The following is a 16,204-nucleotide window of genomic DNA, read 5'->3' as shown; positions in this document are numbered from 1 at the left end:
GGAGACTATAAGTTCCTTGGGGGCAGGGCCCATATATTTCCCAGAAAGCTCAGTAAAGGATCTCCTCCATGTCCAAAAATTCCCTTGTGTTCTAAATGGCTGTGGAGCAGAGAGAATAGAGCAGTAGGGATTCCCAGCAGATGGATGAACCCCAGGATGACAACAGGTAGAGCTGTCCTCAGTATCTAAGCAATCCTGTAGGCAGCCTGGAGGAGGGATGCTCAGAAGCAGCAACCCAGGATGGGACCCCCAAAGTGTAAGCAGGATAATGCTCAGAGGGAGGTCAGCAGGCAGGGTGGGGTCCCAGGCCCCTTACAGCTGAGCCTCCCTTGCTCCCTGTCCCCATTCCTTCTCTCTTAGAGTCCTGTTCTGAAGGCACTGGATGGAGATGGCACTGACCTGGTAATCGGGCTTGGTGAAGTAGTCGAGGTTGGCTATGTGATCTAGGAAGAGATGGAACTCTGAGGGCATGTGCTTCAGCAGCATCCGGTGTTCATACTTCTCCTTGATCATGCCCACCTGCTCCTGGAGGATGTGGAGAGGAAGAAGTAAAGGTCCCTTCAACAGTGAGGCCGCCCCAGCACTGCCTTCCTTCCCCAGGCCCTTGGGCCCACGTCGGCTCTTCCTGGTTCCTATTCCCTGCCCCTCCCCAACTCCCTCCCAGGTTTGCCCCCCACTTCCACCCCATTCATCTTAGTCAAATTTTCTTCCCAGGTTCCTCACCTTGTCCTTGATCTTGCGCCAGGGAAGCTGCCCTACTGCGAACTCCACCAACATGTAGAAGAGAGACCACAGGTCATCATGTCGGCCCATCTCCTGGAGGGACAGAATGGGATCCAGAGTGTCTAAGGCTCCCCCAGGCTTCTGTCCCTGAGTAGTAGGAGGCTGCAGGCTGAGGGGCCTCAAAGGGACAGGGGACCCTGATGTTCCCAAGGAAAACCAAATTTCCTCTGTCTGCTCTCTGCATTATTTGTCTTGAGCTGGAAAAATGTGGGGACAGAATCTGGAGTCACAGGACAAAGGAGGGAAAGGAACTTATTGAGGGTACCCTGTTCTCCTCTCTTAGGAACCTCTATCTCCTTATTCAACAACCTCTACCCCAGTCCTCACCAACTCCAAGTATCACCTACTTACCCGGTTTTTATGAGCATTGACTGAAGCATATCGAACTGTCCCCCGAAACCCAGCAACATTCCGAGGCTGCAGGGGAGAAAGATTATTAGTCATCAGCTCATAGGAGATGTTTATAAAATGCTTAACACAGTGATTGACACTTAGTAGTCACTATATAAATTCATCATCATCATTACTGTCATCATTGTCATTGTCATATTGACTTGACACCCTCTATACATTGTCTGGAAGATGCCATACCTAGCCCTACCCATCAGGCACAAAGACACTCCAGAAGCCAACCTTGTCTTAACACCCTAAAACCTGACCCAAGTCTCAGAGGTGTTCAATCCTACTCATCTCAATTCCAGACGCTTCAATTCTCAAACACATGCACACCTTTGACCTAAAATACACTGACATTTGATTCAAATAACCCCTTGCCCCTAGTCCCTTTCTTCCTATCTCTGGCAAGGGATACAAACCAGATAATTCCATCCTGAAGGAGGGGATGCTGATGGACCCCCTGTCCACTGGAAAGTGAAGGGCAGATCTCAAAGGGGAGGAGACTAGTATTCATTCACTCCTTGTGTTAGAGTAGGTGTATCCCAGATATCTATGTCTGGGTGGGGTATACTATGAGTATTCAGGGAGCCATTGGAGTGTGGGAGGTTTCTAATATGAAAGTGTCTCCAGATTGTAGGGAGGTGGTACTCACAGGTCGAACCTCCCCCGTGGTGTTGGTATATTGTCGAGCCAGTCCAAAGTCCAGCATGTAGCACTTCCTGTAGGTGGAGGGCAGGCGACCCATGGCAAAATTCGACTGTGGAGGGGACAGGGAGTGGATCCATGAATCCTGAGTTTCTCTAGGTCAGATGAATGTAGTGGGATAGGGGAATAGGGGAATAGGAGAGGAGGAAAACTCTCCCTAATATTTCCCTCTCCTTGCCTTGCACTTAGGTTCACCCCATTTGATTCTAAAGGCTGCTCTAAATGACCTTGTGCTGGGGTGAGAGTAAAGGTCAAGGGAAACAGCTAACCCTCTGAATCCCATAGTAGTTTTACTAGTACCATTACCCCCAACTCATTTCTTGACCCAGGATGCATGGCATCAAGGGTAAATCAGAGATATGCTGTAGTCAAAGCAGATGGTAAATGTTCACTATGAACAAGAAAATGTTAATACATACTTTTTTTCCCCATCAAGCCAGTTGTTAAACATTTATCAGCACATTCATGGGTTTAATGTTGAAAGAACATTGCACTAGGAGGAAGGGAACTTGGCTCTTGTTCTTGTCACACACCCCCTTTTTCCTATTAAAAATTAGACAATTAAACATTGGACAAGTCTCTTAAACTCCCTTGACCTCCTTGAAACTTAGTTGTCTAAATTCTAAAATAGGAGATAATAACCCAGAGTTACTGGACCACATGGTTTCTGGAGCTCCAGTTCTAAGATCTAGGATCCCATGAAAATACAATGATTCTGGGTGGACAGATCTTGCCCTCTATTATGCCTCTGTCTCTCCTAGCTTAGCTAGAAACTTAAATTGTATCACTGGAAGTTAGAGAGAAAAATACTCCTTCCGGGGTAGGGAAGAGAGAAAAGGACAGAGGCAAGCTCAGGTGAGGAGGAAGAGGTGGTGCCTTTTGGAGGGAAGTGGAGAGGGGAGGGAAGAAAGGAGGAAAAGGGCAGATTTTGACACCAGAGTCTAGAGTACTGTAGCTGAGGAGATGGGAAGGAGAAAAAAGCTGAGTCATCTTGCAGTCTCCCAACCCCTGCCCCCAACCATCTTTAAGCACATCTAGGGAAGGGAAACTAGAGGGATGAGAATAGGTTAGGGGATACTCTGGGAGAAACTGGGATAGGTGGAAAAAAGAGGTATGTATAAGAGATGATACTTGAACCCAGGTTTTCTTGGCTTTGCAACTATTTCTCTATTCACTAAGTCACACTTTGTCTTTCACCTGAGACACTATGCAGCTTGTTGGCATAGTGGGGCAGCTTGGTGAGGCAATGGATAGAGCTCCAGGCCTAGAGTATGAAGATCTGAGTTCAAATTCAGTCTCAGATACTTTCTATCTGTATGTCCCTGGGCATATCACTCGACCTCCATTTGCCTCTGTTTCCTCATCGGTGAAATGGGGATATAATAATACCTACCTTATAGGATTGTTGTGAGGTTAAATGAGATAATAATTGTAAAGAGCAAGAAACTCAGTATAAATGTTATCTATTATAATATAAATATTTGCTATCATTGTTACAGAATTGGATCTATAATTCAGGTCTTCCATCTGCCAATCTGTTGTTCTGTCCATCACATCACATCACAACATTCCACACCTTCCCACCTTCCCTGGGCTGTTATATGATGGATACTGTTTGTTTGTGTCTTCCATTACTGTTAGATACTAACAAGGACAAGGATGACATCTTGCATTCCTCCTTGGAGCCTCCCCTAGGGCTAGGCACAGAATTGTGTTCAGTAATTATTTTTTCTAATTGATAATCAATCAATCAATAAACATCTTTTTAGGTGTGTCAGGCACGGTGCTATGTTCTGGGGAAACCAAAAAGAGGTAAAAAGACAGACCCTGCCCCTCAGGAGAAGAGAGCTAGGAAAGAGGAAGGAATTCAAAGATAGGAAGGCTGTAGGGATGTAGTGGAGGAAGAAACTCGACCTCTGGTAAGAAGGAAGACCAAGCAGATGGGAGCAACATCTAGGTCTTGTGCCTTACATTTGGTGGCAGTGAGGGCCTGGAGGTCAGCCAGTCTCCTTCCCTCCTTGGGGTCCCATTTCCTTACCTGAAACATCTGTGGAGAAGTCCCCCCCCCAAGGGAATCATAGTCTCTAAGCAAGAGAGGCTGCCTGATTTGGCAAGATAAGGGGCATATGGAGACACACTTGATCTGTTTCCTTTTCTGGCATTATCTTTGATTGCACTTGGAAGCAAATCAAAATCACAGAATCCTTGTGTGAGGACCTCAGTGGCTGTTTTGTCCAATCTCCACATGGACAGGTTCCCTCTACAGCACCCTAACAAGTGAAAATTCAGCCTGTGCTTGGATACTTCTAGGGACAAGGAACTTACTATCTATCAAGGAAGCCCATTCTGCTACCGAACCACTCAAATGGCTAGAAAGTTATTTCAGAAAATCCGAGGTTCTTTATTTCCCAGATTGATATTTTTGTGATAGTAAACTGTTTTATATATATAATTTATATAATATATAATTATATATATATAATTTATAATATGTTACATATATTTCTTACCTAGCCCTTAATCATTGAATCATTGAATGGGCTTTTCCTCAGACAAACTGAGGCTTGGGAGAGACATTAATTTAGAAAGACCAAGATCTTCCACTGCATCCTGTACCATCACTGGTCATCTTGACCTTTGTCTTGCCATTGGACTTCAATGATTCTGGAGGAGGGAGTGAGGCTGATGATTTTATGCAGCTCTGCCTCACTTAAATCTAATTCACTTGCAAGTCAAATCAGCCCTGTTGATGTCATTGGTTCTCTGGGAGAACAAAGGACAAACAATAACAACAACAAATTCTTAACAGAAAACTGCCTCTGCAACTTTTACTCACAACTTCTGCATCTGATGCCAAGCAGAACATGATTAATCCCTTTTCACTATGACAGTTCTTAAAATCCTAGATAACAGCTATCATGTTCCTATTGAGACTTTTCTTCCCCAGAAGAAATATCCCTCCAGCTGATTTTTAGCTAAAACTGGTTGCCTTTCACTCTTCAGTTTGTCAATATCCTCCTTAAACTGAGGTATCTAGAATCTAGAGGTAGTATGACCAGGACAGAGTACCATGAGACTGTGATTTCCTTAATGTTGAATTCTCTGTCTGTAGTGATGAGGTCTAGTTTCCTTTAGGCTGCTATCTTACTCTGCTGGCTCATATTGACTTTGCAGTCCACTAAACCTCCCCATCTCAGGTATTTTTCAGTGGGTCTGTAGCGTAGTTATGCCTCCATCGTCTTGTACTTGTGAAGCGACTTCTTGTATCCAAGAATAGGACTTCTTATTTATCCCTATTAAATTTCAACTGGTTTGATTAAGTCTAGGGTTCTAGTGTTCCAAGATCTTTCTGAATTCTGACTTGGTCATAGAGTGTAAATTATCACTCCATCCAAACTCTCTGTCATCTGCAAATAAGAAAAGCATATTGTCTATACCTTTATCCAAGTGACAGGTGAAAATGTAAAACAGCCCAGAGCCAAGTACAGATCTCTGGAATACCTCACTGACAATCCCCACCCATCCAAGGGACATCAAATCATTAATAACTACTCTTTGGGTTTGGACATCCAAACCAGTTTTTTGTTCATCCTGTACAATACCTAGTCCACAAAACTTCATTTTTTTATTCATAAAGAACAGTTGGACAAAGAAGATAAGAAAAGATTTTGTTTCCCAAGAGTTTTGAGATGTTAGCAACTAAACATAACAACTGACATTCACATATCACTTTAAGGTTTACAAAGAATCTTCCATGGCTTATTTGATTTAATTCTCATGCAAGCCAATGAGACAGTTACTCCAGTATATTAACCTATTTAACAAATGGGGAAACTGAGGCTCAGAGAGGTTTACTAAAATGTCACATTCTCATAGCTCACAAGTGTCAGAGCTGGGTAGAACCCAGGTTTCTCCTATACTAAACAGACTTTTTCTGGCAGAGAAAGCTCTAGCTTAGCTATCTAGTAATGATTTAGTATAGACTGAAAATTTTTAACCTTTTTTAAATCATGGATCTCTTTGGCAGTCTCATGAAACCTTATGAATCCCTTTTCAAAACTATAGTTTTAAATGTATAAAATAGAATGTATAGGAAACCAATTATAATGAATAAGGGTCAAATTATTAAAAAATAAAAATAAAAATTTAAAGACTTCACATTAGAAAACTGATAGAAAGAAGAAGAAAGAAAAGCTTGATGTAATATCTGGACTGGCTAGTTTCCTTTTTTTGTCTGGAGTTTGATTTTCTCATATATGGTAGAAGGAGAAAGGAATGGGAAAGGAGAAAAAAGAAAAGGTGGGCAATAAGCTCTCACAGGTTTGATGTCCCGGTGAAGGAATCCCACAGAATGGATGGCCTCGATGGACTCCAGGATCTGCTTGCCTAGCCTCAACGTAGTACTCAGGGTGAAGGTGCCCCGGGGCTGGCTGCGGCGCAGGTCTGCCAAGTTGCGGCCCTAGAACATCATCCCCAATGTGTTGGCCACATTATAACCCTTGGAGTCATGCCAGGGCTACAGTGGTCATAGTGCCTCCCCAGAGTCCCATCACCCACTGGCTCAGCAGCCAAGATGGCACTAGCCTCCCTAATCTGACCACAGGCCCTCCTTTGCTTCCCCAGAGTCCTCACTCATCAAGAAGAGACAGAAGGGTAAAGATGGGCAGTCCTCAGGGGTCTCACCTGGAGTTGCATTACCACATAATTGAACTTCTCATTTCTTCCACAGCCAATAAACCGGCAAACATGGTCCTTCCCTGTGGACCACAGAGAATCACAAACCTGTCATGACCAGTTCCATCATTCTTTTTTGTTCCACCCCCAGTATCCTATCCTACAACCCTTTCTCAGGTTCCACTTCCCCATCACCTTCCCCTCCATCATCTACCCACTATCATCCCTACCCCCACCTCTCTACCCTAGGATACTATGCCCATGACTGCCTAGCAAAGCCTAATGGTATGGGGAGATTCAGGGCTGATCACTGTCAGTTCCTTTGAGGTAGAGAGTGTACCCTGAGTGAGAAGCATTGGGAGGTCTAGGAGCCTGAATAAGTACCTTGTAGTTTCTTCAGCACCGCCACTTCCATCTTGAGGACCTGCTTAGGCTGCTGGGCAGACTCGACTTTCAGGGCCACATTCTCCCGGGTCAACAGGTCCATGGCCTCGTAGATCTCCCCAAAGCCCCCGCCCCCGATCTTCTTTAGCTACAGAAGGGGATAGAGAGAGAGAGAGCTCAGCCCAGTTCTAGAACAGATCCCCCCTTTCCTCACTACTACCTTCTCCCTCTGTGAACTACAGTCTGCTTCTATGTCCACCTGGAGTGTTTTGTCTTCCCCATAAGCTGGGTGACTTCCTGAAGAAAGGGACTATTTCTTGCTTTTCATTCTGGGAGCTCTCAGAAGGCAAGGATCTTGGGCATAAGAATTATATCTCCCTCCCTCCTTAAATTGAGAGTTATCTAAATGCAGAGGGTGTGTTTCTTCCATTAAAATAGGAGCTTTCTAAGGGCAAAGATTATGTCAAACCCTCCCTCCTTCCCCTGCCCATCAGTTCCTCTACTTAGTGCCCAAGATAAAAGGCTTACATAGCAGAGAGGGAGGGCTTAGTCTACATATTCACACAACACACAAAATATATCAGATTTTAAAGTCTGAGAAAAGGGAATGTGGTCTTAATGTTTCCATGCAGAGAACAATCCAGGGAGAAAAGCCTTTTTGACTGCTTGGGTGGTTCTGAATTTTTTCCTCCTCCAGGAGGACTGCCAGGAACCCAGAGTTAGATAACCTTCACTCAAGAGAGCAGGCACCTTCTCAGAATACATAAGTAATGGTAAAAAGCTTCTAGGAGAAGAGGTTGCATCCTTTATTATATCATGGGACAATGGAAGTGGGGCTCAACAAAGGATTGTCATTAACTTCTCTGCTCACCGAAAAGTGCCAACTATTCTGACAACCCTTAGACAAATGCTCAACACAGGTAACAATCCTTCCATTCATTCATTAAACATTTATTATGAGTCTCATATATGGAGAGGGCCACAGGAGATAAGACCCATTCCCCCAACCTTCATGAAACTCATAGTCTAGTTGTAGAATAAGACATAATTATAATATATAATATTATATGATAAACATTTGATATTGCTAGAGTTGTGCCCCAAAAAGTATATTGTAAGATCCAAGAGGGAAATGAAGGGAGGAAGAATGTTATCTAGCCTTCATAAGCTGAACTACAAAAGGTAAAGGAAACAGAAGACAGTCAAAGTAAAGAATTCTGTGTGAGCAGAGACCTGGTGTTGGGAATTGCATGAACTGTGATCAACAGGCAAAAAGAAGCCCAGAGAACATGGAAGATAGTCAACATAAAATAAAACCAAATTTGGAAGGTCTTGAACACCATAAAAGGGTCTGGACTTCATTTGTAATCTAGTTACCACTGAAAATTCTGATTATGATATGATATGATCACATCTATTATACAGAAGGATAGTAGCATAGAGATGAACTGGAAGCAATGAAGAGTGGGGCTAAGAAAAATCTGTTAGAAAAGTATTGCAATGGTTCAGGCAGATGGTATAAAGGACCTGTACTAAGGTGGTGGCAGTGGAGACAGAGAGGAGTGAACACAGTGAAAGATGTTGAAGAGATGGAATCGCAAGATTTGGTAGCCAAAGGACATAAGAGATAAAGGAGAAGAAATGAGTTACAGGCAAACCTAATATTTTGTACCTGATACACAGAAGAATGATTTATACTCTCAACAGAAATAATGATATCAAAAAGAGGAATAAGTTTCAGGGAAAACATAACAAGTTTATAAAATCACAAGAGCTGGAAGGACTTCAGAGATCATCTAGTTCAATACCTTGCTTGTACAGGTGAGGAAATGGAGACCTCCTATGATAATTTAAACAACTCATCCAAGGTCAACAAGGGTAATAAGGGTCAAAGATAGGATCTGAACATAGGTCTGACTCCAGGAGGTTAAGTAACTCACCCAAGGGTAATAAGGGTCAAAGATAGGATTTGAACCCAGTCTTCTGATTTCAGAAGTTTAAATAACTCACCCAGGGTCATAAGGATCAAAGATGGGATTTGAACCCAGGTTCTCTGACTTCAGTGCCAGCGTTCTTTCTCTTCTGTCATGAGATGCCAGTCAGACAACTTGATAGAAATATCCTGTGGAGCTGTTGAAGATGTAATTCTGGAACTCAGAAGAGAAGTCAGGACTGTTGATACAGATTTGGGAGTTATCTGCAAAGAGGTGGTAATTGGAACTTTGGAAGAGGATAAGTTTGCCAAGGGAGAGAGAGGTAGAGAGAAAAAAGAGGTCTGAGAAAAAACCCTTAAGGAATCACCATATTTAAGAGAAGGGGAAAGCTTGGAGAAATCAAGAAAGGAGACAGAGGAGGATTTTTTTAAGAGAACCAAGAAGAGTATTTCTCAGGGGAAAAAAGATCTCTTTTCTCTTGGTTTCTGAAGTCAAAGGAGAAGAGAGACTTAATCAGTGGGCAAGAAGGATGTCAGATGCTAAACAGAGGTCAAGGAGGATAGGAACAGAAAAGGGGCTCTTTGTTATTTTGGGAGGTCACTGACAACCATGAAAAGAGCAATTTCAGTGTAGGGTTGGGCTGGTGTCAGGCTGCAAGAGGTTGAGAACAGAGTGGAACATTAAGGATGTGGAAAAAAATCAGACAGCAAGGGGGCATGTGGGAAGTTGTAACCTAACAGCTGGGTGTCATGACGGATAGAGCACTAGGTCCAGAGTTAGGAAGATTTGAGTTCAAATCCAGTCTCAGACACTTCCTAGCTATGGGACCTGGGCAAATCATTTAACTTCTGTTTGCTTCAGTTTCTTCATCTGTAAAGTAGGGATAATAATTATACCTGCCTCCTAGGGCAGTTGTGAGGATCAAATAAGATAATAATTGTTACGTACTTACATGGTGCCTTGCTCATAGTAGGTGCTATACAAACATTAGCTATTATCAGTCTGTACTGTCTGCCTTTTTAGCATGGTGGATTGAGTGGTAGCAGCCCCAGTTTCTTGGTCTGGCCTCCACTGAGTCCAGGCAGTTCTAGGGAACTGAATGAATCTCATTCCCTTTACAGCTATGATACAGTAGAAAAAGCTGGGAGTTAAGAACTAGGTTCTAGTCCAACTTTTCCATTAATAAACTTAGGTAAGTCACTTTCCTACTTTGGGATACAGTCTTCATCTCTAAGATGGGAAAGTTAGATTATAATTTTTAAAGGCCCTTGTACCTGGCACAAGTTTAGATTCTCGTTATCCCAACCTTCCCAAGTCATTTCTCATTTTTCTATCTGTCCTTGGCTCTTCCTGATCAAAATTGTAGAATTTAGAGCAGGAAGAGCCCTATGTTAGAAACTAGGGAATTTAAAGATGAGGAAACTGAAGCCTAAAAGGGAAACCACTTGGGAAACACCCTCTTCTCAACTTAGATTCCCCAGTAAGACAAGTTGGGTTTCTGGGGTACATTTATATCTATATCATGTTCCCAACACTCATAAAATTCCAGGATTTAAAGTTAAAAATGCATCTTAGAATCACATATGCTAATCCACTTTTTTGTTTTAACAAAGGATGCAATTGAGGCCTGGAGAAATGAGATGATTTGCCTAATGTTAAGCTATATAAAGAGAGAGTAAGAGAGCCAGCATATGAAATCAAATCTCCTCATTTGAAATCTGGTGTTATTTTTCTTCTCCTTCCCCCATAACAGAAAATAAAGGAAGGACTTTCAGACCAGCATTATACAATAGAGCATCACATTAGACACTGGAGCGTTATACATGGAAGAGCAATAAATGGCAGTTCTGAGAGGAAGCGGCAAAGACAAGGATGAGCACAGTGACATTTATCAAGGCAGACTTCCTAGAAAAATTAATTACTCTTGAAAGTTTGGAGAAGTGGAGGTAGGGAACAGGATTAAAGAAAAGAGTGTCTTTTGTGAACTCTGAGGGTGACCTTCAAATAAGATTTAATTCCGATAATTAGATGATAGGAATTGATGCCATTTTACTGATTTGTATTTCCTGGTATTTCCCTTATTGGAGAAAAATGAAATGCAACTTACTTGACTAAATAATTCTCATAGGACTATGGTTAAAACATCATAAACCAATCCAGGAATCTCAGTCTTGAAAACTTAGGTGTATAGAACTCAGATTCTTCTCTTGGGAGAGCAGAGCTGGTTGTCAAACCTACCCAGTCAGTGCTGTAACTAGAGTGGAGCAAGTGGAATTTTGTACTTAAATTTCAGAGCACCAAAATTTCTAAAGTCCTGACAATACCATCAAGTAGTATATTCTCTCCTTCCTAGGAGTACCCTTTTGGTTCCTGACTCCTTGTTCCTCCCAATATCCTAGTATCAATCAGTCTTTCTGTAGAAACTTTCATGTAGAAACTTTCTGAAGTTCATTTATTCATTCTCAGACACTGTGATCCCAGGACCTTCCACCTACCCATGGCTCTAAATGCAAAAATTACCAGTGGTAGCTTTGGTCCTGAGTACAGGAGATCAATATGGCAAGGTTAGGTAGGCTTAGGGATATAGGTAGGTTAGTACAGGGCCACCAACTCTGGAATGAGATTCCTTTTATTTTTATTATTTTTTGGGGGGGTGATTGGAGTTAAGTGACTTTCCCAGGGTCACATGGCTAGTAAGTGAAGTCATATTTGAATTTATGTTCTCCTGACTCCAGGGCCAGTGCTCAATCCTGTGTGTGTGCCATCTAGCTGCCTCCAAGAGGGAAGTAGATACAGAGCTTCAAAGAATATTTTTTTTAAGTGACTCCTATGTGCTTGCTATAGGCTGGAGGAAAAAAAATCTTTCGGCTTCTAAGAGATGGGGGTATAGAACATATATATATATATATATATATATATATATAGAGAGAGAGAGAGAGAGAGAGAGAGAGAGAGAGAGAGAGAGAGAGAGAGAGAGAAAGAGAGAGAGAGAGAGAGAGAGAGAGAGAGAGAGAGAGAAAGAGAGAGAGAGAGAAAGAGAGAGAGAGCTATAGATATATAGATATATCTCGGGTAGGGTATAGAACAAATACCCAGATAAGTATGTGCCTAGAGAAAGGGATACCTTGAGACAGTGATAGTGCCAGAAGGGAAATGGATAATTAGAGGTGAGCTGTGTCAGTCCTTTGAATTCAAGAAAACCAAGTTGGTTCAGCATTAGGAAGGTCTAGTTAGTAGCCTTGATTTCAGGAATTGGGGAAGTTTTTGTAAAAAGTAAAAAAAAAGGATATCAAAGACAAGTCTTCTGGAACAGTTTTGAGAAGTAGTGATGATGGTTCAGGAAACAGGCTGAGGATCAATGAGGCCTAAGGCTTCTGGAAGGATATTGGTCAAAGGATTATTCCCAGCTATTCAGTGAAAGAGAGTTGCATTTAAGGCTGAAAAGATGGCATGGGAGGAGACTTTTGGCTAGCTGGAGTGGAGAGTTCTAGACAGTAGGCTTAAAGGGGAAAGAAGGGGAAGAAAAATAATAAGAGACAGAAGAGCGAAGGTCCTTGAGGTTCTAGATGAGGATTTTATTTCAATGAGATAACTGTAGACTAAATGGCAAGGGAGAGAAGAGAATGGGGTTTGGTTGGGGAAGATCATGTGTACAGGAGATATTGAAGTGATTAGAAATAACCAGGAGATTATGTCAATAATCTAAGAGTAAAGAAGCCATAGGTGAGACTGTGGGATGAGGGAAAAAGAGAAAATGAAATATAGAGAAATAACTGGAAGGAAGAAATGAGGAGGGGAGAGGAAATCATGGAGTTGAAATTGGCATAAAAGGCTATAAGGCTCATGGCTTCAAAGGATGATGATGGAGAAAAAGAGGACAAGGAGATGAAGGTCCTCAAACTTATTCAGTTCAGGGAGTCATCCAGACTGTAAACTGTCTCTTCCTCTGCTTTACTTCTAAAGTGCTTCTAGTCCACTCAGTCCTTTTGTCACATAGCACTAGAATCACAGAATATCAGAGTCGGCAGGAGCCATAGAATACAGACTGTTAGGATATATAACATAAGGAATCTTAGAGAATGTGTGAATCGACTCACTCATTTTATAGATGAGGGAATGGAGGCTCAGAAAGACAAGGTATGAGGTCATACAGTTAGTAAGTGGCAGATATGTGATGGGAACCAAACCAAACAGCTTCACATGTTATGTTTCATTCATTCATTCATTTCTTTGTTCTTTAGTTCAGGACCTGTGATTTCACATTTATAGGAAATCCCAGGAAAGACAGTGAGGATCATATCGGAAATTCCTAGTGAGAAAACTCTCTCTATAATTGGAAAATGGCACCTACTCTCCAATTTACAGTCTTCAGAGAGTTTCCTGAGACAGAAAGGGGTCAAGTGACCTTCTGAGGCTCACGTATTTAGTGTCAGAAGGTAGAAGTTAATCCAGAGGCTCCTGATTCAGAGGTACCTCTCATATATATATATATATATATATATATATATATGCTGTATATGATAAATACTGACTAGCATTGTTATTTGACTGTGTATGTGTATGTCTTATTGAAATCCCTTCTTTAGGGGCATTATACATTTTTTGAGGCAATCAGGGTTAAATGACCAGTCCAAGTCACCCAGCTAGCATCTAAAGCCAAATCTGAACTCAGGTCCTACTGACTCTAGGGTCACTGCACTACCCCTAGCAACCCAAACCAGAAATTTAGTATGGTGTCTTGTATATAGTAGGTGCTAAATAAATACTTTCTGATTGATTAAAAGAATTTATTGGAAAGAAGGGGACCGGAGCTAGAAATCTGGACAGGTGAACAAAAACTAAGTTGTTCCCCACAGTGGTGGTGATAGGGGAGAGACAGAGACACACAGGGAAAGACAGAAAAACCAAGACAGATAGAGATAGAGAGAGAAGAAAGATAAATACAGACAAAGAGATAAAGACAGAGAGACATGGAGGAAGACTACAGAAGGAAGAGGGGCCTTGTGGAATGCAGTGTTAATGGCTTGGGTCAGAAACGGACTCCATGGAAGGAAAAAAGGAAAGAGCTTTGGGAAAGGGAGAAAAGGGAAAAAGTGCCCCTGAAGTAATGAGATAACCAGTAAGAATTTCTGACTCAGAGTGACATATGCCAGCCTCCCTAAGGTAGGGGATAAAGCATAAAAACTTGGGAGAACTAGAACATCCTCATCCCCATCCCCCACTAAATTCTTTGGGCATTTTCTTTCTTTCTTTCTTCTACAGACGTTGCCCACCCGCTCCCCTAGAAAATAGCATTAGAATATCTACTGCCCTCCATGTCTATACTCCCCTTCCCTAACCTCTCCAGTGAGAAGCCCTTCCTCATTCCTCATTCCTTACCAAATCCTGTCTTCTCACCTTCAATATTCTACTCAACAATACTCATCAGCCCCTATTTGCCCAGTAGCCTTCCCTAAATAACACCACCTGGTGCTACTCTCTCAGTATTGCTAGCCCACATGGTTCTGCCTCTGAAGAGTTTGGATTTATTTCCCCATTTTCAATTTCTTCTCTGTCCCATTCAGACTTTAAATTAGATCAGAAAACTGACCTGTATCTCTTCCCATCATCATTATACTGGGAGTTTTCTGAGTCCAGAGACTTTGTTTCCCACTCCCCCAGACTGGAAGACTGGAGAACTCATTTTATGGGGAGATACCAATATATAGCATTACATATACAAAGACTTAGAATAGACAAAGGTAGAACTATCTTAGTCCCAAGTCCCAGATACTTCCATCTTCCTTTCTTAGTCTGTCCTATATTTTCTTATTTCCTATGTTAAAGTGCTATGCTTTCAAACCCCTCCTGAAAACAAGAAGATAAATAGTTGGATTAGAGATTTCTGATTATTAATAATTAAGAGAAGAAAGTCCTACTAAAATAATTTCTAGCTTTCTCCTCTTCCATTCTCCTAAGTTGAATTACCATTCAGTTATATCTGCTCTCCCACCTCAGGATGCCAGTGTATGAGGAAGGGAATGAAGGGGAGTGCCCCTTCTCACCAGCTCAGGAAGTTAGGCATAGGTGTCATTTTCTCTGACACTAGGGCAACCTTTGCCCCTTCTCTCCCTGATTCTCTATTTTCCCCCTCCTCCTCTTCCCCAGCAACAGGAACCTGAGTGACCTGGTGATTGATGCCATGGAGACTAGCCAAATCTAAGATCCAGGCTTTCTCCTTGCTTGCTCTTGCCCCAGGAGACAATCCTATCCCCAAAGCCCAAGGCCCTCCCTTCTCCATAGGGTTCCCACTACTGTACAAAGTCCTAGCATTAACACTAGTCTAGGTAATATATACCCCAATAAACTCCCTCTTCTAGCTACTCCATCCCCAAATATGTCTTTTAGCCCTCCTGCTACCCACCCCAAACAAACATAATATGCACAGACATGCACACATACACACACACACACACACACACACACACACATCTACAATCCTGAGATTCAAAAGGGGGGAGGGAAGAAGAGGAGGGTCACTCAGTTCCCCAAACAGAAGGAACCTCACCCTCATCCCAGAATTTCCTAAAAAATATCTTGATTCTAAAATGCCAACAGAACACTGAGATTGTAGTGGAGAGATGAAGGAGATTAAACCACCATCACAATGAAATTCTGACATCTCCTTCTTCATTCACCTCCTATTCAGCCCAGAACTAATAAAAAGGAAGTCAGGACTACAATTCCCAGGAGGCTAAGCAGCAAGGAATCCTGGATCTGGGTGAGTGATGCATGGTGGGAAATGTAGTCTCTGTACGCTGCACCTGCCGCAGGAGCCAGAGGGGGAGGGAGTAAAGAAGGAATCTGAGCATGGGTAGGGTGGAGTAGGCTGCAGTGTGCAAGGTCCTCACCCCTAGAGCCTGTCTAGGAGAGATGTTGCTCAGCCTTCTCTACTTCTGCCAAACCAGGGAGGGGACCATCTTTAAACCAGTGCCTTAGAGAGTTAATGGGGTCTGATAGAGAAAAAAGAACTCCCTTCTTATTCCTCCCTGGAGCTCTGCAGCTCATACCCAGAGCATTGATGTAAATCTAATCAGGACAACATCTAGAATGGGCCCGTGCAATCTGACATTGCAGAAAAAGAGAGCTTTCAGGAGCTTAGAGCAAGGACTGTTGGGAAGGGGTGATCGGGAAAGCAGGGCAGGAACAAAGATTTCTCAGCCTAGCTTTACAAAATTAAGCATGCAAATAGAATGCTAACAATATGCAAATGTGTGTGAGCACCACCCCCTTTGGGATTCAGTAGCTGGGATACGTAGAGCAGCAGCCACTTAACCCTTTCCGTCCCA

The 16,204-nt window shown here is 42.5% G+C and overlaps 1 protein-coding gene across 1 annotated transcript in view; it reads right to left on the bottom strand.

Annotated features, from left to right (window-relative positions):
- The window catches only part of TTBK1 (tau tubulin kinase 1), a 90,722-nt gene that overhangs the window by 51,492 nt on the left and 23,026 nt on the right, over nucleotides 1–16,204 (bottom strand). Inside the window, exons 5-11 of the mRNA XM_074237012.1 lie at nucleotides 6,943–7,090; nucleotides 6,568–6,641; nucleotides 6,203–6,343; nucleotides 1,832–1,936; nucleotides 1,135–1,200; nucleotides 724–816; nucleotides 400–525 (exon numbers count right to left, since the gene is read on the bottom strand). Of these exons, the coding sequence (XP_074093113.1) occupies nucleotides 400–525; nucleotides 724–816; nucleotides 1,135–1,200; nucleotides 1,832–1,936; nucleotides 6,203–6,343; nucleotides 6,568–6,641; nucleotides 6,943–7,090 (753 nt within the window). The remainder of the gene's footprint in view (nucleotides 1–399; nucleotides 526–723; nucleotides 817–1,134; nucleotides 1,201–1,831; nucleotides 1,937–6,202; nucleotides 6,344–6,567; nucleotides 6,642–6,942; nucleotides 7,091–16,204) is intronic.

Source organism: Macrotis lagotis, chromosome 5, assembly GCF_037893015.1.
Source record: "Macrotis lagotis isolate mMagLag1 chromosome 5, bilby.v1.9.chrom.fasta, whole genome shotgun sequence".
In the NCBI taxonomy this organism is placed as follows: Eukaryota; Metazoa; Chordata; class Mammalia; order Peramelemorphia; family Peramelidae; genus Macrotis; species Macrotis lagotis.
This window is presented reverse-complemented; position numbering and strand designations above follow the sequence as displayed.